At 42.5% G+C, this 24,971-nt stretch overlaps 1 protein-coding gene across 3 annotated transcripts in view; it reads right to left on the bottom strand.

Moving 5' to 3' along the window:
• Positions 1 to 24,971, bottom strand: part of LOC117727863 (protein eva-1 homolog A) — a 69,450-nt gene that overhangs the window by 26,939 nt on the left and 17,540 nt on the right. Inside the window, exons 2-5 of one of the 3 annotated variants that reach the window (XM_034528383.1) lie at positions 24,359 to 24,582; positions 22,296 to 22,419; positions 19,892 to 20,044; positions 10,365 to 10,508 (exon numbers count right to left, since the gene is read on the bottom strand). In XM_034528383.1, coding sequence (XP_034384274.1) covers positions 10,365 to 10,508; positions 19,892 to 20,044; positions 22,296 to 22,419; positions 24,359 to 24,582 — 645 coding nt within the window. Of the gene's footprint in view, positions 1 to 698; positions 1,217 to 10,364; positions 10,509 to 19,891; positions 20,045 to 22,295; positions 22,420 to 24,358; positions 24,583 to 24,971 lie in introns of those variants that run through there. The other 2 variants (XM_034528384.1, XM_034528386.1) reach the window with 2 other exon arrangements.

Genomic DNA, 24,971 nt, shown 5'->3' with positions numbered 1-24,971 from the left:
ACACACACACACACACACACACACACACACACACACACACACACACACACACACACACACACACACACACACAGAGAGAAGGATGCATTAAAAAAAGTGCCACTGTTCCTGTTTGAGGTACTAACACTGAGTGAGGTGTTGTCTGGTATCAGTCTAGTCAGGTGTACGCGAGTGTGTGCACTGTCTGTATCTAAGTGATCTCACACGGATGCTGCTTCATCTGTCCACAAGTGAAATTACAGTTTAATCCTGTCAGTCAACCTGTCCCTCTATCAGCTCCTTAGCACTTGTTTCCTCATGTTCCGCACACACACACACACAACACACACACACACACACACACACACACACACACACACACACACACACACACACTATCCTCCAAATAATGAACAAACACTCACACCAATCTCTCCACTCATAAGTTCTCATCCTTAACAGCGAGAGCTGAAACAACAAGGACATTCCTGAGGTGCAACGCATGGTGAGGCATTTAAACTCTGCAACAAGCAAACGGTAATAACAGTCTTATAGCGGATTCAATACGCAGAATCATTACTAGTTAAAAGCGTTTAAGACTGGAAACAAGAGGTATGTTCCAACTTCTTAAATAACACAAAGGTCTCACAGGGCAAAAGTAGCTGGAATAAAGCGGGGAGATTTAGAAGTGTGTACACAGAAGACGAGAGGACACTTACACACACATTGCTGAATGGAAAATCCTCCGAGTGTCCAGGCAAGAACTTTCTCTCTCTGAGCGTGTGTTTGTGTCTGTCTTGTCAAACGCTGCCCCCTCCTCCTCCCCCTCCTCCTCCTCCTCCTCCTCTCGGTCCCGCCAGGAGAGCTGGGAGTAGCTTTGCCGTAAAAACAAGCGCTCACGTGAATAGTCCACGGTGTGTCCGACCAGAATGAGAGGCTACGGCCCCAAAAAAGAAAAAGAAAGAAGAAGGGAGGGAGTAAAAGAAAAAGGATAGCCCCTTTAAAAAAAGGTATGCTCCTTTATGGTGACTCCCCCTTTTCTTAAGCCAAATGGAGAGTTTCCTCTTCTTTTTCTTCTTCTCATCCAGAGAGAATGAGGCTTTTCTAATGCTTCTCCTCTTTTAGTTTCCCCTTCCTTCTTGCTCTCAGGGAGAGAGAAAGTTAAACCCGGCTTTGGACAACTGGAATGTGACAGCAGGAGAGAGCGAGGGAGAGAGAGAGAGAATGAGGTGGTGAGGGAGAGACCGAGGGAGAGAGAGAGAAAGAGAGAGAGAGAGAGAGGGGGGGGGGGGGGGGGGGAAGAGAGACAGAAGCAGGGACATGTAGTGTCCACCTACACAGCCCACTGCTGTGTGAGTGAGCAGTCCCAGAGAGGTAGAAAGGGGAGGGAAGGAGTTGGGGTAAGAGGAGGAGGAGGAGGAGGAGGGGGCTATGAGTGTATGCATGACCGGAAGAGAGAGCGATGAAAAAGTTAGAGTGCAGCTACAGGAAATTACCTGAGGATTTCATCCAGCTCAGATTGTAGATGTGGGGCTGTGGTGTGGGAGCTGGAACATGCTGCTCCTTCATGGCTGCACATGAGGGAGCATGCACGGCCAGGCTGGCCGGCATGCCCTGTGTGTGTACCGCTAGAGCATATAAAGCTGTCAAGGCTCTTTCCACACACATCTAAACATGGCCCCTTTAATGCCTCTGGCTAAATTATACCGTTGCCGGCAGTGTTGCAAATCAATGAGCACAATTGCTTTATTGAAATCTTGGGATTTTATAGAGATCATTGACTTGTTGGCTATTTTATGCTCACATTTTTTCTCGAATGATTTCCTAGAAAATGTACTATATTGTGACAGTATATCAACATTGACATATTCCGTGACAGAGAATTGAATTGTCTAACATGAATATGGTTTTCATTTTATTTTCCTGACAGGAAGTTGGAACCAATCAGCGTGTTGGACACTCAGACATTGTTGACATTTTGGGTTTACATTTCTTTTGCCATTTTGACCATTCATAACCGTTATGAAAATACATTTATACACCATAACAAATGCTCTCTGTCTTTAAGGGATGCACTTTTTGTTCCCTACAATTCTGATATAAACATGCTAAATGAAAGGTATTTGATTAAAGGTATGCTGTGGAGTTATCTTCTCAACAAAAAAGTTATATTTACATTTAGTGTTTTCTCACCTGCTCAAAACATTTGATTTCTTAAACGTTTCGATCCAGTTTGCGAGCTTGCAGTCGTTTCCCTCCCTGACTTTCTTGGCATTATTTGCCACGTGCACGTGCACCCTTGTGTGCGTGCACGTGTAGAAACAAAACCGGGACCCACTCTTGAAAACATCCCTCAGCAGTGGTCAGAAAATACACACTGTGATTTTAACTGAATAATTGTATTGATAAAATACCAAATTCAAAACAAAAGATATACAAATTAATTGAATTATATGGCTTAATTGTTTCCTCCTCAAACAACAACAAGATTTGAGGAGCCCGAATTGACTTCTCTGCAATCCTCTTAGACCCAAAGTTACCCAGAACATCGCTCACAGAAACATTTAAATGTATCCTGCAGAACTATAATTCCAACTTAAGATGCCCTGGGAAATTCTGGCCGTGCTTCCCACCCCCTAGGCCGCCCCCTCCACTAATTCTCCTCTCTCCATTCCTCTCTCCACTCCGTCCACCGCAGGAGGAAAACTGAAACCAGCCACAGACTGGAAAGCATTAGTCTGCCCCCCCCCACACACGATTCAACTCTCCATACAAACGAAAACAAGAACTACGGATCGCATAAAGGAGTTGAGAGTTTTCGCCGTGAGCGCGCTGTGACTCAGTGACACAACAACAGTAGTGCACACACTTTACGATTGTTTCAATCCAACAAAGTTGGCAAGCGACTTCTCGTCCAGAGCTTTGCTCATTTTGCAGTTTCCAACTCAACAAAGAGGCAGTTGCTCATTTGGGGGAAACAGGCCAAGTAAATAACCACAGGACGGGGGGGGCAGAGATGTTTGTGTCTGTGTGTATATAATGTTTGTGCATTCAGTTAACGTGACTGCATGCTCCTATTATCCAACGTTTCTAAAGCAGACAAACAGCCTAAAGCCAAACGCAGAACATTCCTCCGCTCTGGAAAACGCCTGCTATGTTGGGGGCTGGAACGGTTACAGGGACATGAGTGGCTTTAACTAGCGGCAGCGGAGCGACGGACCCCAAAATGATCATCAGAGAGGCCCTCTTTGTCCCGGCCCCATACAGACCAGTGCTCATGAGACCTGTAGCCTCACTTGAAGTGCGGAGGGCAAATGTTGACATTGATTATCGACAATGTCATGAGGCCGTCTGCACAATGAAGATAACGGGAGGGGAGGCGAGTAGGAAGGGAATCTAACAAGTGAGCATTTCTGAAAATCAACATTTACTGCAGCGTTAAGGCAGAAAAACAAATAATTAATAATTAACTTAAATCCATAAATCTTCACCTAATGCCATTGATAACACACACTTAGCAAGGGCTACACTATATACATCCATATATAGAATACAAAGTCTCTAACTATAAACACGTATAAATTCAACAATCTACTTCTGGATCCTAAACTATAAAGTACATCCTTGGGGAGCCAAATGCACTTAATAAGCAAACTTAATATTCCAATTATTTACTTAATACAATATAAAAAGACTTACAAACGGTATCAAGTATTAACAGTAAAGAGCACTGAAAGAAATTAACTCAGTTCTATTGCACCACTGTTCCTCATTGAAACCTTCCACATCCAAACTTGATACTGTATTATCAATGTGTGGGTTTATCTTGTGTTGCTGACGATGCACATTTTGACATTTGCCAACAGAGCTGATATATAGAGTGAATCATACTCAGTGAGTACAGCAGTTGTCTCTGACTGTATCACACAGCAGTGTCCTGTGTTCTGTGTCTGTATCAGTGCAGCTCTCTGTTGTTGCTTCCCCATGTTGACGAAGCAGTCTGTAGAGGGTGGAGTCTAAGCACTCAGCCTAATTCCCTTTTCCAGCTTTCCATTAAAGGGACGTTTTTAAGTGTTGGTACCTTGACACTACAAAAAGTGAATAGTGATGGATATCAAACGGTGCAACACTCAGCGGGAAAAGGAAAATGACTGAGCTCTGAGAAGTGAGTAGAACCAAGTGGCCAGGTGAGAAGTTACTACAAATGTCTTTATTGCGGCAATCCGCCATTTAGCTTTAGCTAAAGTTCTTTCACCTGAAGGATTTGCTGTGTGTTTAACTGCATAGCCAACAGGTACAAATTTTGCATAGCCAACCCAACATGCCGGCTGCCAGAACCTCCGCTGCTCGGATTGTGTCCATTGAAAACAACGGGAGCACCGTTTGGTGACCACACCTCTGTCCTTCAGGATCCTAATTGCTAAAGGAATAGATATGAAAAAAATAAACAATTGGTGAAAACATAAAAGGGAAATTAATTTGAAGACCAGCTTTGACAATGAAGGAATGTTATTTTAGTATATTTCATGCAGTGACTTTTGACAACCACCAGTATTATTATAATATTATAATACGTATGTTAGTTTTATAGAAAACCTCCTTTATTGTAAGAAATTCAATATTACTTTTTGATGAGTTTGTTGAGAATAACACAGAAATAGAAGCACAGTCGCTGTTTCTGTATATTTCCTTCTCTTTAACCCTCCCTGACTGACCTGTGAGTCTGTTTTAACTAACATATTGTTTGTAGGTTGTTATAATAAGCTATTTGAAACTATCTATGTTTTTATGACAATGGAGCAATATCCATCTGCTGATTAGATTGCAAATTATTAACACTTCATAAGCCTCAAACTTTATTTGTTTTCTTGCTTTGGAGAAATCGCTGTCTTCCATTCAAAGTAATTAAAGTGATACATGTGTTGCATTTTATTATATCAAATAAAACAACTTTAAAGGATTAGATAATAATGCAACTAACAGAATGATGTATTTTGGATGTGTTGCATAGAGTTTAATGTGGGAGCTGCCACGTGTGAGTGGCACTGAGAAACTTGGGAAGCTTTTGGCAGTGAAGTGCATTGCTCAAAGGCACTAGGACAATAGTATCTGCATAACTCAACCCCTCCCAATGACCAGACTCACATTTCCTCATCTAGTCAGGGACATGGACCAGTCAACTTCCAGCTCTAGCCTCGAGGCTATCGCTGTCTGCAGGGTCGGAAATGGTGGACAGAATGGAGACAGAAGAAAAACAAGGACGACGGATGAGATGAAAGGCTGCAGGTTGTAAGGGTGGACAAAGAAATCAGCAACACTGAAGGGGAGAGAGTACCGGTAATCCAGCAGAAACCAAAAAGCCACATGTGTCAAACATGTGAGTGGGAGAAGAAAAAAAAGAAAGCAAAAAAAACAAAAGGGAAAGTCAGAGAAGCCGTGAGGACTTAAAAGGGAATTTAACACATTGTCCATTTTGTTCAAGATGCATTTTAATCAGATTAAAGTTCTTACAGACTTTCCCTCAGGGCCGGTGACCACATCGGCTGGGCATTAAACTAGATGTTGTGTGACCACACTGCATAACACCAAGTCTGTTTGAAGGAGACTAGAATGAAGGTGGGATTTAACACGTTCTTATTTGCTTGTTTGTATTTGGTGCATCATGTTGCAGATATCAGATGACACAAGTCAGCGAGACACTGTGCAGGGCCAGACATCAGCTGACTGAAGCTGCTGGCAAAGCACAGTCCCACAACCCCTCGCGTCAGCAAATCACCACGGCAACAGTGTGTTCCCGCCAAAAAACAACTCCCTCCTTGTTCACGGCCTGCACCGGAGACCACACCCTGGGTGGCTTCAACCTTCAGCCGGTTCCTTTAGACAGTTTAGAGATGATGTTATACCGTACCAATCAAACGAAATGCCTATTATGGGCATTGGCTGAACCAACCGTTACCATTATTAATGCAACACACACAGGTCAGCTGAGGTCACGTGCTGTGTGTTTTCTCGCAGCAGTGTTCCTGTGAGTGCCAGCTGTGGCTGTTATTCCAGGTTTCTGCAGAGTCAGGTTTGTGTTACGAGGCTGGGGAGCATTCGGAGGGGCCACTTCATTCCTTTCCGCTTGCCTCTTCGCTCACTAAAAACAGACACACCGCGGATCACACTCGGGTCAAAGACTAAACACCTCTTCCTGGTTCTTGGTTTATTTTACAAGGATAAAACACCCAATGGGCGTGGGTCAAATGCTGGAGAATGATGCAATGAGAGCAAGAATCCTCTGACGTTATCGGCAAAGTATTTGAGGGTTAAGTTAGGCCGATTTCCTGTGATTGACAGCTTAATTTCTACAATTGTACAATCTGTCCGTGCACTCAGGTGAAATAATGTTAAAAGAATTCAAGGTACAGCTTGAAAAAAAAAAATTGACATAGCTGGCAGTAAGACAGCAAAAAGCAATATACTTAAAATGAGCCACTATCACTATGATTTGAGAAAAGTGAATAATGATTCTCGTTCTAAGATAGTAAAGTAATCTTGGGCCCAAATGATATCCATTAAACTTGGGAAATGTCCTTTTCATGCATGGATTATTTGTCATATTTACACATTATATGATAATATTTACAATATGTAAAATGAGAAAAACATCACAATCACATTTTACCATCCCACTGCAGCAGCTACTGCCTGCCCGCCCGCCTGGACTGCAGCTGCACACATCTGGGCCAAAATAAACAGCTTCCCCTCAGCCTCCTCTGCTGAAGAGACTCAAACGTGTGCGGGGGAGTCGGAGGAGTGTGTGGCTTGTGTACCCCAAGTATCTCTGTGCATGTATATGTTGTGTCTATGCATCTGTGTGTGTCTGCAGAACCAATTGGGATAATACAAACCCTCAAGTTTCTGAATTACATCTTCATCTTCCTCTTTTTTCCCTGTTATATCTAAATCAGCGCCCAACACGCCGGCTGCCAGAACCTCCGCTGCTCGGATTGTGTCCATTGAAAACAACGGGAGCACCGTTTGGTGACCACACCTCTGTCCTTCAGGATCCTAATTGCTAAAGGAATAGATATGAACAAAATAAACAATTAGTGAAAACATAAAAGGGAAATTGAATTTGAAGACCAGCTTTGACAATGAAGGAATGTTATTTTAGTATATTTCATTTCAATTCTTTTGACAACCACCAGTATTATTATAATATTATAATACGTATGTTAGTTTTATAGAAAACCTCCTTTATTGTAAGAAATTCAATATTACTTTTTGATGAGTTTGTTGAGAATAACACAGAAATAGAAGCACAGTCGCTGTTTCTGTATATTTCCTTCTCTTTAACCCTCCCTGACTGACCTGTGAGTCTGTTTTAACTAACATATTGTTTGTAGGTTGTTATAATAATCTATGTTTTTATGACAATGGAGCAATATCCATCTGCTGATTAGATTGCATGATATGACCACAAGCTAAAGAAAGGCTCGTAAACATTGAGACCTTGAGGTGCGACTATTTGGTCAAAAGAATCGTTATATTTGGTACGTAGTAATGTTTAAGCAGCTACGCTGCATATAGTTTGTTTATGCATCCTGTCCAAAGGCCATAGTAGTGGTAGTAGTCCTATTTGAAAACAGAAATAGGATATTAATGTACTCATTATACTTTCATGAGGATTTCTTTTAGAGATTCTATAATGTCCACTTTGAGTTGCCTGTTCCACCGAGTCCCCCTTCTCCAAACCCAGACCCCATGTTAACCAGCGAAGTGCCGCAATTAATCCATTTCCTCCTCAGAAATTAGACCTGTTCATTAGGCTTTCCATAACCTTTCATCCCCCTGAAAGTCTGCTCTGCATGGTTCAAAAGAGGCTGTGTGTCTTGTTCAGGCTGGTCCGTTACACCACGGTGAACACTCTTCAGCTCAGGGAAGTCTCAGGCTTTAATACCTCTCAGGGGAGGAAGAGCACTGTGCTCTGTGTGGGGTGGGCTATGTGTCTGCTGACACAGGAAGGAGAGATGGATTCTTCTGGATATGATTTGATCAACGTGGAGGTCCATAAATCACATTTAGTTAAATGACGTTTAAAGTTATCGCTGGGCTTTATGGTACAAAGACACACACACACACACACACACGTATGCAGTATCTCTTCCTCACTCACAGCGCAGAGGAAGATGCTGTGGGGCTGCAGGACAGGGCCTCCGAGGTCTGGTTGAGCAAGCTGTATAAATAGGACGCTTCCTACACATGAACGAAAGACCCAATTACACTACTCATCCCACATCCCCTACATACCTCGCACTTTTTCATCAAACGTACGGATGGATGTACTCCTGCAGCTTCAGAAGCTCATTCATAACAGCTGCACTGAGAATAAATATGTCCACGTTTAGGCTGTATATGATTTGCAAGACAGAACCCATTGCTGCAAACTTGTTTTAAACTCCATCTTGTTAAAATAAAGAGATGTCAAATATTTAGAGCTGTGATAAGACTCCTGGCTGAAAAGTGCTTTATTTGCGCAAACAAACAAACCGTAGGGACTTCCTCCAGGGGGAATGCATGGAAATGAAGCCTGACAGTGGCGGCTGTGCGGAGTGTGTGTGATCTGCCAGGAGACTGATGGCAGGTTCCGGGCCATTTGCTGCTGTGTTATTGCTCAGGAGCAAGTCTACCCCTGAGGCCGTGTGAGGAAGAAGCTGGAGCTCAGAGAGTTGATGGCTTTATAAATCACAGGCAAGCCGAGACGATAGCAAGTCCATAATGTGAATCAAACATGGACTCATGCCTGTGTGTTTGTGTGTGCAGTACACCTACACATTAACTCCCAATGCCGTTTCTTAAATTATGTTCTTCTTGGCAGGCAAAAAAAACTAAAATAGCACTTAGACAGGGACAGTTAATATTTTAAGTGGGTTAACACCTCCTTCAGGCAGCAGGGTTCATTTAGTGGAGGAGAAACTCACAGAAACGCATTCACACTCAAAGTTCACCTCGTGGATTTTAAAGCAAAAGGAAATCCTATTTTCCAAAAGAAAATAAATCTTGGGCTATCAATCACTTTGTGTAAGTACCACTTTCATCAGTCGGAACAAAATATTGCAAAGACCAACATGCACGCACACACACACACACACATGCACACATACACGCAAACACACACAAATGCAACCAATCATGTGCAGACAGACATCCTCCGTCCCCGACTCCAACACAAATGGGGTCAACCCTCCACACACTCGACCACCAATGAAAGAGGATCCCCCAAAATTACCACTTTGCTGGAGCCTGGAGCAACCAGTGACTTCATGTCTCCAGAAGCTAGACTGATTTACTCACGTTCAACCCTCTCCGCTCCCGCCGCAGCGCAGCCACCCCATCCCTAACCCCCCTCACGTTGTTGAACATTTACACCGTCCCACATCCTCTGCATACCTCGCACATTTACTGACCCAACTCAGCACCGGAGCTGTTAGGAGAGTACGTCGTGTTATCAGCGACTGATAAGGGAGGTCAGTCAGAGCCGAGCGACTCCATAAACACAGCTGAATGGTCGTCTGTGTGTTCTTGCCTGCGCGCACCGGTTGTTGCTGAGATAAAAGGATGTATGGTTTCTTGGACAACAGTATTCTGACAAACACACAGCGTTTGGAGACAAAGGACCAGACCATAAACGAGCCATGAAGTGTGATCACAACTTAAGAATTTTAATTCAGCTCATTCAAAAGCATTAAAGGTGATGTGGAGGGACAGCAGAAAATGCAACTCACATAATAGTGATTTTCTAACCCCGTGGAGACGATCAGATATTTTATAAAATCCAAGTTTTAAATTAAAAGCTCAAAGATCACATAGAAATGCCAAGCGGAGCAGTGATCCTGGTCTGGATCTTGATCTATGTGCCAGTGATTTTGCTGGGTAGGAGAGGCTCCAGGCCATGGTGCTGATTGATCAATTCCTGGTGCTGGAGGAGTCTGGACAGCGTGTGTGCACATGTGTGTGTCTGTGTGTGTGTGTGTGTGTGCGTGTGTGTGTGTGTGTCCAAGCAATGGGTTAATGTATTACAGCCTTGACAAGTCAGGATTAGCCCAGAGGCGGGGAACAGATAAAAAGGAAGACCATCATTCTCAAGGTGTTAAGACAAAATAGAAGATACAGCGCCAACATTGTTTTTCTTGACCTCATTTTGGAGTTGTGACTTGAACATGGAAAATGTATTAAGAAGCTTTGAGCTTCATGTTTGAGACACTATGCACCCAACAGCATCATGATCATACCTTGACAATACATACAGTTCTTAAACATAGACACGCCGGTCAGTGAGTGGATATCACCCCCTAGTGGTAGGAAGATTCAGCCCTCAGTAAAAGTGTACAGGGACTCACCACAGGTGTAGATGACGCTGAGGTACTTCCTGGTGCCGGAGTAGCACGGTTCTCCAAAGTCTCTGGTGGAGGCTCGAACCAAACAGCTTTTCTTTCCCTGACAGCGGGCGGTCAGAACCTGCAGAGCCACCAACGACTGGCAGTCTGACAGAAAGATGGAGAGGAGGAAGTATTGAATTATTATCACACAAACCGGACTGATGGAATAATACAGTTAACCTAATTATAAATTATAAGCAGAGTTGCCGTTATTGCTTCTATATTTTTTTCTGAAAACACTTTACGTCTCACTTTTAAGGAAAAGACTGTAATTTGATATCAATTAATGGGGGGAAATGGAGTGGAGACATGATTAGTTGATTCATCAGTTAGTCAACCGACAAACATATTTACTGGTTTCAGTTTATAATAGTAAAATGTATTATCAATAGGTCAATTTAGGCTCTGGCATATTGCTGTCTGGTGGGATTTGCTTTATTTAATTAGTCAATTAAATAATCTGGAAATGAATGAATAATTTAAATGTTTTAGTTGTCCCTCTGAAATGGAGATGGTGCTCAGCTACTGGAATTGATAGCGAAACATTTTTCTGCCAAAGCCTTTTGTGATTTTATCTTTCTCAGTTGTAAAGTTCATGCAAGAAATATAAGAAAAATAAAAAGTAAAGTTTCCAGCTGCTTATAATCTCGACCTAACTTTGTAACTACTATTATTTATCTGTTCACTTAAAACCACTACTAGTCACTACATGCACTGTTTTTATGTTCCCTATAATTGGTACCAAATTACATGACATCTTTATTTTACTGAAACTTTCGTCCAATCGCAATGCTTTGTCAGAAACCGAGACAACATAACTTTATATTACTGAAAGGTCATATTGCATTTGAGTCTCTATGGTCACTACTATGACTACTACTGTAGAGTGTTTGATGGACAAGCAGCACTTTAGGCACAAAAGGACTACATGAGTCTCTGTCAGCTACAACACACACACACACATACACACATACACACACACGAGAGAGAGCAAGGGGACACCTCACACACTCATTCCCATGAAGCCTTCTCAGCTCCCATGGTGCATCATCAGACCCACATACAGAAACCTTACTGGGGCCTCACATTGTCTAAAAGATACCTGATCCAGTGTGTGTGTGTGTGTGTGTGTGACATATAATAATGGTTGTAACTCTCATACATCATCGCTAAGCGCATGCCAGCTCCTCTAGACTCTCTGTTCTGCAGCTCTCATCTTCTGGGGGAGTGTGGACGGACAGATGAGGCTCTTTTTCTCACTTCCTTTCTCTCTCACGTAAATAACTGGACTACAGGAGATGAGATGCTGAGCCACTTGGCTAGCAAACTTTAGATGTAACCTTTTAGAGCTTATTTAAAGACAGCTGTCTACTGTGTTTATGTTTTAAGTAAGGCTACAATAAACAAACAATGTTCATTAGCCGTTTATCTGCAACTTTATTCTCTTGATTATTCAGTTAATTGTTTGCTTTAGAAAATAGTGAGTGTTCAACCTACAGACATGTAAAGATTTTAATGATTATGCAATAAACAAAATTGTTGTCCATGAGATTTCTGGTGATGGACTAATTGACGAATTGAAAGACACAGACCATGGTCCGTGTTGCGAGGCACATACACTTCAACTCCATTGGCAAAGGGGTGAGATAAAACATCCCATAGTCAAAACAATCTGCGGTTCAATGTAATAACGTGTTTTTAAAAACATGTGGCTGCAAACTCGCTGTGTTAATATTGTAAATTCTGTGAACCAAACTTGAACAATGAGCCTCACTCACTCTCGTGGAATCAGTTTTTTATGATCACCTGGTGAACTTCTATAACACCCCAAACTGAGGTGTGAGGAGCGCTAATTAGCTCCTAAAGAACCTCGTGGGAATGTGGATGGGCCGGGGTTCCACATGGATAACTTCCACAGGTTCCCCACAGCCCATCCAACCCCTAAAAACAACACAAGGAGATGAGCCTTTGAAAGTGGACACGGTGCCTTTGCAGTGTCTGCCTTGGTGGGGCCCCAACGAGAGACAGAGATCAGACAGGTAGAGAGAACACGCTGGTTAAGGCTTGGCTCCCACGTCAACAGGCCACAATGAATTATGGCACAGGTCAAAGGGCAAATGTCCCAGTCAGGAAGTGAAAGAGAGCAATCCAGTGTTCATGCACAGTCTCAGCAGTGAGTATTCCTTGAATAAATCAAGGGCAACGCTTTATTTCCTGGTAATGACTGTGTTTGTAGCGAAACCAGATAAAAGACTTTGTGTAGAAAGCTTCTTAAGAATGTGAACCTGAATCAACGTCTGTCCACTTGGACGCGTCCGTAGGGGCAACCGGACACTCCCCAGCTGGAGCCGACACTCTGGAATTCCAAACCATGATGTAGTGAGGTGGGAAGCCTGTGGGAACCAGTGAGGGTAACTGGATAACTGGTCGGACACCTCAAATATGAGACCGTTCCCACTGTCACTTAAAACACAACTAGATTCCTTAATCTGAGATAGATGGATTTTGGGAGAAGCTAATTTCCTGGTGCCTTGAAATACCCTTTTTTATGCCACACTGCTGGTCTCAAGGGAGTGTCTCCAAAGAAGTAAATGCATGCGGCTGGTACTTAGGCACACCTCTCCCTATACAGGCACACCTCTCCCTATACAGACACACCTCTCTTCTTGCTTTCTTAGTGCAGTGGAAACATGTCTGAAACGTGCCCACATCAGTTCTCACGATAATGCAAAAGGATATAATTCTGTAATTGGGTTGATAACAGTATATAATTGGAAGGAGGGGCTGTTCATTCAAGTGTGCTAAAATGAAGAAGTAGATTTCTCTCAGTAAAAAAGGAAATAAAATGACAATGATAATACCATGAGGCATCCATGGGGGTGACAACAACAACAACTATTTCTGATAAGCACTTGAGCGCTGCAGCAGCATTGACTGTATCGGGTTGTCATCACCCTCAGCTGAGCATCCTAATTCCGGTTCCTATAAGCTTTATATTTTAAAAGGTGTAGACCGATATCCGGGTTGCAACTAACAAATATAATTTTCTCAACTAACTGAATAATCATTTTATCTATTCAATTTCAGAAAATGGTGAAACATTCATGTGATAAGTCGCCACAATTGTTGTTTTATCCAACAGTTACAAAACCCAAAGATACTAAGTTCACTGATCATATTGTCATATATTGATCATATATGACGATGAAAAACTTAAAATACTCACATTTGACAAGCTGGAACCAGCAAATATTTGGCATTTATGCCTGAAAAATACATTGCAGCATAATTGAGATGCATTGATTTCAAATGAACACATATCATTTAGACTGTATTGTATGTACCTACCGAAAGCTCCATTAATTCACCCATAAACACATTATTTCATGACAAAATAATGTCAGATAGTTGACATTTCACAAAGAAAAGTTGTACTTATCCTTTTTTCTTTCGACATTTAACATCGTCACAGTGACTTCTGTCTGTATCTGTATCAATGTCTCTGTGAGATGTTGCAGCACAATGCCCTATTGGTCTGCCTGATGTGCATGTGCTCTCCCTTTCTCTTTTCCTTCCCAGAGGGCTCGTTTGAGCTGCTGTGCCACGCTGAAAACCTTCCTCTCTGACGATGGAGGCCACTGACAGACAGGCCCCCCATTAGCTGCAGCTTTGATTCCCTGACTGGGTGATTAGTTGAGCAGGGGGCCCATGGAGGATGGAGGTGTGGGGGGGAGGGGGGGGGAATAAGTGACAGTTAAAGACTTCTTGAGACAAGAGGATGGAGACACACACACATGTATTCGTTGTCCACTGGCTCTCCATGCATACATGTGCGTGCACACACACACACACAGATTGAAATGCAGTTTAAAAGAGCATTCCTCAGGGTCTGACCTCCTCTGACTCTCATTAGCGGCTTTAATACAGACAGACAAGCATGCAACAGTCCTCTCTCTCTCTCTCTCATACACACACACACACACACACACAGTTGCATGAATATAACCCCTGATACCTCTAACCTTTACCCTCAACCACCTCCAAGACTGTGCACCCATCCTCTAGCCTCCACCCGCCCGACAAGGACAGGCCTATGGTTTAGAGGAGGAGGTCCACCATCAAGAGGAGCAGTGACTGAGGGAAAGGGAGAAGTTTCCTGGACAAACACACAAACACACACACTTATTCTCAGTCATGGCTGATCACAGCAGGAAACAAAAGAACCCCAAAGCAGCTTCTTTAATAAATGACCCATGGCTGGTCACCCACAGCATCTTAAAGTTACTGATACCTGAAGCACAGCCCTTCTAGAGAGAGAAACCTCGACTAGTGTCATCCTGCATGATGTGAGTTGATGTGTTGCCATGTACCAGCAGCTCAGTTGGTCACACACCATCATGCAACTGACTTACTTGCCTTAAAACCAGCATCAGCCTTGGGTTACATCTAGTTTCGCAACTTCCACAAAGTGATCATAACATGATGGCATGATTTTCTGAAACCACGGTAAGACATTAATCCAATAGTAGCTCTAGTGGGTTGTGATGGCTGCCTTTGAGTTTTATTTGTCACAGAGCCCTTAAATTTAGACTCATGTCCTGGTGCATTGTGGGTGCAGCATCTGCTAAAAAGATACTCTGAACACATGCAAATACAGACACACATACACACACACACACACACACACACACACACACACACATGCGTAAACACAGGCAGCGACCTTTCCCAGAAAATCCTCTCAGTGCTCCATAAAAGTCCTCCAGGTTATCTACCCACGCACACCTTTCCTGGAATTTTGAAGATGAAGGGCTGACAAACAGCACTCATTTTCTCTTCTACGGACTCACCTGAGATACGTATCATTTGCTGGAGAGGCTAAAGTCATTGTTGTGGGATTAAAACCCTTTGTGTGACATAAAAGTGATTTTCAAATTCAGGTCGAAGTGACATGCACAGGGCAGGTAGACCGCTATCCCACACCCACACACACACACACACACACACACACACACACACACACACACACACACACACACACACACACACACACACAAAATTGCTGTTAAAGTTCTATTCACTTCAACAGGATTTAATTATACTGTAACATAATGAATTTAAGTATCACAGTAAACTTCCAGTCTTAAAGTGCCCAGGAGAACACACACGCGAACACCCTTGCACACTTGCACAAACACATGCAGAGTTCTCTTCAGCTGTGTTTGATAGCAGGTTTATTCTTACAGTGAGAGTCAACCCCAAGCATGTGTGTTATCACTGGCAACATGTTACTTCATATATTCAAACACCACATCTGACATTACCTACACCTTGCATTAACCTGTTGGAAAGCATATGCGGACTGAAGTTCTTGGTAGCCGGAGTATAAACATCAGAGTTGCTATTTTAGAGAGTTTTAGGGGGAAAAAACGGTCACCACCCATGAATTCTATTACTGTACATTAATCAGCTAATACTATAGCTGGTCTATAGGACAGGTTTAAACACATTTAACTGTATTTGATCTAATCTAGTCCACAACTAAACACCAACATCCTGCTCCATATCTGGTCTGTATGCATCAAAGTCAGATAGAAATGCAGATAGAGTTACAGTGAGGCAGCTTGCGCCCGAACAACTGGAACAGAATTCTAAAAGCCAAGCGTTAAATTTGACCTGCAGCTGTGCGTGCTCGGCTTTTAAAAGCCACTGATCATATGAGACACCCGTCAGTCCGTGCTCACAGCTTCGCTGTGGACCTTGTCTGTAACAGTGAGCAATGGCCTGCAAAAAAAAAGAAAAGAAAAGTAAAAGAAGCATTCGGAGACCCTGCATGCCAAAGCATGGGGGGCTATTTAGATGTCAAGAGGTGTGTGTGATGGTAATGGGGCAGATGAGAGAGGAGGGCTGAAGCAGGCCCCTTTGCTTTGAGGATTCTCCATTGCCGCCAAGATCTGTCCAACTCCACCACTCCCACTCCACCCTAAAACCAAGGAACAAACGAGTTCAAAGAGGTCTTACTTTTGTGCACACATGCCCACTTGTTTTTGTCAATCATATTTTTCCAGGCCTGTGGATTCAACAAGCAACCGTAAGTTCTCTACAGCTCTCGGGTGGTAAAGATACAGCAGAATTCACAAGCTTCATATGGTTTGTTCACCACAAAAGAACCTTTAGAAGAAGATTGCTTTTCAATGTCGCCAGCGAGCCAACAAAGAAAAATCTACCTCTGGGTGACAGGTGGCTGGTGTTGAATTGCAAACTCAGTCTAAGGATGAAACCTACTTCGCTGCTGCTGCAACCATGTCCTGCTGATGCCCACTGTAATGCCTCTCTGACTAAATCTATGCGTATTTCACCTGGGCAGGTGCAGCCAGCTGTGTGAGTTCAGCTGATAACCTCACACCTCAGGCCGCAGTGAGGCTGCCAACACGGTGTGGTTTAGGAGATACTATAACCCACCTTGTTGGCACATTCAAACTTACATTTAAAGACACGTGGAATCAAAATAGATCCAAAACAAACTTGCGCATAATGCGACGGCCAAACCCAAGATTATTCAGACATGCGCAGCCACAAACACGTGTGAGGCGCCACGGCACCACGGACGGGAGGGCAAATAGAGGTGATAAAAGCTGTTTCAAATAATCAACTGCGTGTGTCTGAGCTGTCACTCAAGACACCTTCACTTCCTGCTCCTGGTGACATGGGAGCCACATCAAAGACAGAGTTGACAGGGGAAATCCCACAACGGCACCTCTAGACAGTCGGGAACAGCCTGAGGAGGTGTTTGTGGGTGGTTGGTGATAGAGAGGTCGAAAAAACATGCTGTATAATGTGTGAATAGGAACAATAAGGCAGTCTAAGTGTACACAGGTCATGTAAACACACACACAACATTCACAAGATTTGACGGTAAACACGACTTCTCGTCTGCTCTAATCTGGCTTTTGTACAACTGTAACAGTAGACTCCATTTTCCATCTATGGGAGAATTCGCTACTGTATTTAATCCTGAGCCTGAAACCAGATATCAGGCAAGCCTTGTCTCACCTACCTCGACATTCCTGGTCCACCTGCAAGCAGAGGAGTGGCGGAGGTTGCTCTAAAGCAGACCTCAATGCTCATATAGTATGCAATAACACACACACACACACACACACACACACACACACACACACACACACACACACACAATGCCATTCTTTATATATTTCTCTGATTACCCGGTGACTGACGCCAATGTCAGCCTTTCGACCCCATCCTGTCACCTCTGTGACACACACACACAGACACGCACACACAACCACACACACACACACACACACACACTTCAGGGCATGTCTGTAGTGCATTGTTGAATTTTGAATTGCGACGAATAACATTTGGCCTTCCATCACAACTTTATACAAGCTGTTTTTAGCACACAGTAAACTCACACCTGCTCCGGCTACTTATCCACAAGCACAAACATCAGTGTACATTTCCTTCTACACATTAACCGAAACAAAGGCAGAGCAGGTTAAGGTGAAATAAACGAGCTGCCCGGCAAAGAGGCCAGGACCACCACAGTAGCTATGGTTATACTAATACTTGTCATAGATCCAAGCTTAGAGTCATTAACATTCCCCTAAACAAGGGTGAGGGTACATCTGGATATCCCTCACACATGTGCATACACACACATACATACTTGGAGGGAACTCTATACTGTCCCTTTTCTACGGGCCAAACTCTGCGCTTTGGATGACGGAGACACCTGATCTACATTCCAGCCCTATTCCCCTGGCAATGTGTGTGTGCATGTGTGTGTGCATGTTTGTCTGCGGCCGAGCTTGAGTGGAGGTTCTACATATCTCAGCATGCTTTCTTAATAACAGGATGAAAACATGTTAAAATAGTGATATGTTTCTAAAAGTTAGAATGGGTGACATAGGCCAGTGTTACTTTAAGAGCCTCTGAGGTAGCTGAGGAAATGATTAAGTCTTACCAAACCACAACAGCATCTCAAGGCAATATCACCCAAGTCAAAGAAAGGGAATGGAAAGATGTAATACTTGGCAGAGTTTGTAGTTCTCTTTGTGGCTCTGAGGTGCTCGAGTCCTGACATGTAAAACTCATCAATAAAAAAAGTTTTCCACCGGATGAATGCATAATGACTCCTGGTATGTTTTGCTCAGGAAAATCTTGTCAAAAAGAAACATATCAAAGCCTAGAGTGACCTGAAGCTCCTCTCTCTGAAATCATGAATATGTATAAGAACGTTACCAGGACAAGGAGACTCCATTTAACATCATGTAAAAAGCAAATAGACTCGATTTGCATCCCCGGGTTGTGGTTTCATGTAAGAAATCTCATACTGACGATACTGACCTCATACTGACCCCAAGACTAATGCTATGAATGCAGCAAATGCTAATAATGTCAACAGTATTGATGCTAATATGAATATCACTCACTACAAAACAGCAGCCTGGGACCTGAATGTCTTGCAGCACCAGAAACCAGGATTATGTCGCACTGGCTACTCGTAAATCCATTACTACGTTTGTTTGTTAAGACCTTACTAAGTCCTTTCTAGCTAGTAGTCACTAAGTCGGTTCAATCCCCGCAAAGTTACATGTTGAAGTGTCCTTGAGCAAGACACTGAACCCCTACTTGCTTCCCGGGCGCTTCACTGCAGCCCACTGCTCCTTAATAAAAATGCAGAGAACCCACCATAAAAACACAAACAATGCTCCACAGGTCTGAATTCAAAGTTTTTCTGTCAATCAATGTGTTGTTGGTAAGACTTTTGCTGCGAGGCTTGCAGCTCCTTCTGACAGAACCTGTCAGTAGGCTAACAGTTAGCCATCATGACAAAGAGAAAGTGTGTCTTTTATAAAGAGCTTACTCCTTTCTTCGTAAAGTACCCAGCAACAGAATTGATACGTTCTGCACACACTGGAGGAGTACGTCGTGCACGGTGGTAATGCTGACATTGGAGATCATTTTAAAAAGATTACATTGATATCATGTATGTGAAATCACTTTCACATACATACCATCACAAGCAAGGATAACTGCCAAAAATAACAGTTTTAGAGGTGATATGGTAAACAAGCAGACGTATGTGGTTCACAGTTATTCACGCAGTTTAGAATCAGTGCGATATCGATAATGCTAACATAACCGCTCATTTGTTTTTCAACCTGACGTCATTTGCATAGCATTTAGTAATTTGAGGTATCGGTGTGTTTTTTTTGAAAGATGTAATTTAAATTCTTGTGAAATGTAATTTTAAATCTTCAGTTGAAATCATAATTAAACACAATCAAAGTTGTTTTTGTGTCATGTCAGATATGTTGAACACGTTACATCTTTTATTCTCTGACTTGACTCGTCGAATGTTTGCAAACTCACGTTAATTGTGTCAGTTAGCTCCTTGCTCCTCCTGCATAAATCTCCTCTCTTGCTACCCTCAGTGTGAGAGTGAGAAGGTGGCTCACCTACTGACGGGGCCCTCCTGTGGTGCAGGGGACACTCCAGGGTGCCCTGTTGAGTTCGACCAAACATGGCGGAGTAAACGGCGATCTGCATACCCCGTTTGCAGCTCAGCCTCATCCTCTCCTCCTCACAGACCACCTTACTCTTATACTCGTCTAGTGATAGAAGGACAGAGGATACATATGCGTTACCTATAATGAAAAGAAAAACCAAAAGACCAGTTCCTTCCCAAAAGTTGTGTGTACAATTTAAAAAAACAAAGCAGAGTACTGTTTTAACTAATGATATAGAGTGTGATTTGAGGCTCATAGATCAAGAATAACAAATTGTTTTAAATAAATAAAGCATTTCTGAATTCATCAATGGCTAAATATTAGCTTTCTATTTAATTTGATCCCAAATACACTATAATAAACAACATATTTGAGCTAGTACCCAATCAGTCAGTTAACTTCATGTCTTGCCTTGCCAACAAGACATTACGTTATCCGTTTCCTTTTAATAAGCAGTGAAAGCAGAGGACTGACAAAAGGCTTCATTCAGTGTAAACAGGCAGAGGCAGAGGTAGAGTTGCTCAGTGGACATGTAGAGCCCTGCAGAGGCATTCCTCACACACATCCAGTCACAGTGACCTGTGACAGACAGAGCAGCTCCACTGGCCAGCAAATAAAAACACAACAGCAGCCGCCTCTACGTCCATGTGGGGAGTGGAACAGGAATGCAGAAAGAAGAGAGAGGAAGAGCGCAGAGAAAAGGGCGCAGGACACAGTTTGTTATATCTCTTAGTGACGGATTCCATCTTGTTCGCTACTCTCCCTCCTTTTCTCCTTCACTTCCTCTAGCCTACATCTACCTCTCCTTTCAGAGGCAGTGACACCTGTCCGTTGCACCTCACTAACACCCCATGCTGCCTTTCTCTCTTCCCCTGAGAAGTCATTGGTTAAGTGACAGTGAACAAAGATCTGTTGATTGGCCCCGGGGTCCAGTGAAAAAGGAAAAAGTGGGGAGGGCAGAGGGATCAGTGGATTAATGCCCACTTCTGGTCACTCTAGTGTGAACTGTTGCACAGCTCAGTGCGGCTCGGCTCAGCACAGTACTGAGCCATGAATGGAGACCAGGATCTGGGTGGGATTACTGCACTGTTGTGGCTCTGGAGTGATACTCTTAGCTTCCTGGCTCACAGGGAGAGGGATGGAGAGGGTTACAAGGGGAGGCATGCAAAGAGGCATGCAAAAGATGGCAGCAGAAGGAAAGACTCACATAGATACTGTGACGCTTAATACGTTGTAGAATTTATAGCGAAGTAAATGATTGGAGAAATTGGTCAATTGTGAGGTAAACAATATACCAATTACAATTTTATGTGGCTGCCAATATTTTTCGTTTCATCAACAAATCCAAAACAAACCTAATAGAATACTGAAAGCAATTATGAAGACTTGCCTGTCCTGTATATTATATCAATGAGCCCCATTGTAGCACAAGGTGACATGTTCCTTCATTAAGAAAAACATGGGCACTGTAGAGTCAATTTCATGAATACTATTTGCATAAATACTCACTTGTGCATAGAAAGATCCACGGCTGAAAATAGTCCCTAACAAAGAAACATTTTTACTCCAGTTTGAGTTATATTTGCGAAAATCTACAGCAGCCGGCTATTTCGAGAAATTATTTGTTAGTTTTTTAAAACTTTTTAAGCCTTTATGAAAATACTTATTTGTAAAACAAGATGTACATCTTCAGTAGGAACCAATAGGTTTCGAGCAGAGTACCACAGACGGGAAGGATAGCCGAAAAAGTATGGGTTTTAAGTATGGTTTTGGTCTTTGGGTAAGATTTGTTGATAATAGTAAAATTCTAGAATAAAATCAATTTTATTCTTCACCGTAATATAGATAAGTGCAATACTGAAATGAGGAAAAACATGCAGAGGACCAATATATATATATATTTTTGGTATGAAATATTTCAGGCAGACTAATCAAACCTGACTATTATCATGGCTTTCTTTGGCTTCTCTGTCCAATGTCCGTGTCTTAAACTGCTGCGGCACCTGATGAAATCTACACACTTAAAAGTCCCGTTAAAAATATACATGCACCTAAAGTACATATACATCATATTGAAATAAACAATTTCATTGGAAATCAACCATTCATATTATGGTCATTGTTTGAAAAGAGGATGTACACTTCAAAGCAACACTAACAGCTCTAATAATAATCTTCCTTTAGCTGTTAATAATGTAATTAATTTAGTCTCAAGTGCAAATTAACGGACCCCACGTCTGGTGTATTTCTGATTGAATGTGGAGGTGTTTGAGACAACAGAAAAAAAAAATACTGGCCCAGCACGGAGAGAGATGGAGGTGTGTGTCTCGATACGAGGCGGTGAGCGACTTACTAGGTCTGCATTTGTACCAGACAATGAGGTATTTACTGCTGCCAGGACACTGGTCCGTCCCGAAAACGCGGCTGTTGACAAGGACTTGACAGCTCCTTCTGTCTTGGCACTCGTCCAGCATTTTCTAAAGAAGGAAAGAGTGACAGAGAGCGGGGGAAGACCAAAGAGAGGTTTAGAGGGAGAACAAAAAGCCAACGACGGTGAGACCAACAGCAGGCAAACCTAAAACCACTTCAAACACGATGCTTATAGCCATGGGAATAAGGAGGAGAGGAGCAGGTAAAGAGAAAGCACCACTCATTTCCTGGCATCCTTTTGCTTCTCTAGTTTCATCACCTTTAGCCAGCTGTAACCCAGGTGAGCACATTCCAACACAATAGCTTCTACGATACTGAACTCCCACTCGCTGGAGGAATGACTCAATGGATTCTGTTCAGAGCCATCCCCGAAATGAGCCTACAGGAGAAGCATTTACCACAATAGATCATGGAATGCAGAAGAAGAAACAAGGGCCCTTTTCAAGGGATTCGTTTATACAGAAATAAAAAATATAAATTAAAGCCGGTTTAACATTTTAAGTTAAAACTGATCAGTTATACTCCTTTTTATAATCAATTGATCATTAAAGTCTTCTTTAAAGCTAAAATGTACAATTCACATCTGTTTTTCCTCCGCTTTACATCATTGTTAATCAAAAACCTTTGTTTTTTAACTGTTGGCTGCATCAACAAATCTGAAAATGTCATCTCTGAGAACTATTAATAGTATGTTATCTAACTGTTTAAACACCCACTGCTCCCACTATAGATTATCATTTTACAGTTTTCAACTTTGACAGTACATATCAACTGTCACTGACAATATAAATGATACATGCTGTAAATACAGTATACACACAATATATAGTCCATGTATATATGTATTCAGTATTAATTTCTTTGCACTATACTAACAGAACACTTATATATAAACATTTAATTTGAATTATTCTGTAGGTCATAGATGCTTGTTATGCATATTAATAATATATGTATATATACCTATTTTCACATACTTGTGAACAGTTTTAGTCGTGTCTATTCTTTACCTTTATTTGTCAAGCTTTGTTATCCAGCTGCAATGCAAACAAATGTATTGTATGTGTACATACTTGGTGATTTAGAGTATTTATGGACATTTCAAAGATTAAATAAATAATAATAAAAAATGTATTAGATTGACAGATAATGAAAATACTCTTTAGATTGGAATACCCTTGAATTAAGCCTTTTTTAATATGGAGACACACATGTAATACCCAAAAGCCGGGGGTCACGAACAGGTCGTACGATGGGATTCTTGAGGGTTGTACTAATGTGGGTGGCGCAGCAGTCAGTCATTCTCTCACTTCAGCACAATGCACTCTCTGTGTCTGTGCATTCATGGCTGTCCTGTCTATTAGGGAAACGGAGGGTGTTCGATGCTAGAAGGCAGGGGGACCAAGAATAAACCAAAGGACCCAATGAATGCTGAACAGGATGTGTTTGTGTGTGTTTGTATTGGTGCTGAAAAGGGAGGGTTCTAGTCCAACCGCATCCCAATTTAGGAGAGGATGCTGAGGCAAAGACCCCATGAAATCTCTTTGTGTCATGGGAACAAGCATGCTTCCTCTTTAGAGAGTGTAATTTGCCGGAAAACATCCTCACAAAGCATTACATAATCAGTGTGGTCCTCCAAAATATAAGCCTTGGCCAATGTTGGCCTTTTAGAGGACACTTTCTCCCAGGAGGATCTGCAGCTCACAAGTGATTTGAGGGTGTGTGTGTGTCCGTGTGTGTGTGTGTGCGTGTGCGTGTGCGTGTGTAAAGAGTGGATTATTTGAGGGACGAAAGCCAAAAACAGAGAGAGAAAGATCCAGGTCTGGGACACATGGGAGACACTGTCGGCGGATTTATCAGATCTCTACAGAGGCTTGGAAAACTCATAACTTTAACTTTCTGTACCATTTACCAAAAAATGAAGAAAAGTACCCAAAATGATGACAAAATTATGAAACAGTATCAGGTGTGAGCTTAGTTACTAACCTGTAGTGCGGTGGACACAGAACAATATCGGTCATCTTCCCACGCGGTATATGAACTTAGGAGGGCCTGGTAGGTCTGAGGGCACTGTTGGTGGTCAGAGGCGCCTCTCCTTCCATAGAAAGCTGATTGGATGGTGATGGTGGTGCGGGGCGAGCAGCGAACAGACAGGAAGTCTCCGTCACAGGCCTGTTCGGTGTAGTTCCTCAACACTTTGGACAGGTAACCTATGAGACAGCAAAGTGCCAAATGAGCTGTTACTTCAAGCAATCACGCCATACACACAACATTGGCTTAATGCACTTATCGTAAGTCGCTTTGGATAAAAGCGTCAGCTAAATGACATGTAATGTAATGTAAATTGACAATGTCTTGAGCCCTACGGCATCATTTGCATGTGCATCCTTAAGCTGTATGATTTTATTTGACTAAACTGGAACCAATAAGAAGAATAAAAATGCTTACTTAGCAGATTAAAGCTCTGACCACTGCTTTGCATTGCCCAAACTAAATGGCCATTTCATTCTACCATCATATGCAGAGAGGGTTGGCAGCATGCTATACGTTCTCTTGTGATCTTTTTGTGTTTCCACGGACATTTGCTGGAACTCCATGT

This window comes from Cyclopterus lumpus, chromosome 24 (genome assembly GCF_009769545.1).
Source record: "Cyclopterus lumpus isolate fCycLum1 chromosome 24, fCycLum1.pri, whole genome shotgun sequence".
Taxonomy (NCBI): Eukaryota; Metazoa; Chordata; class Actinopteri; order Perciformes; family Cyclopteridae; genus Cyclopterus; species Cyclopterus lumpus.
Note: the sequence above shows the minus strand (reverse complement) of the source record. Positions and strands in the feature narration are given on the sequence as shown.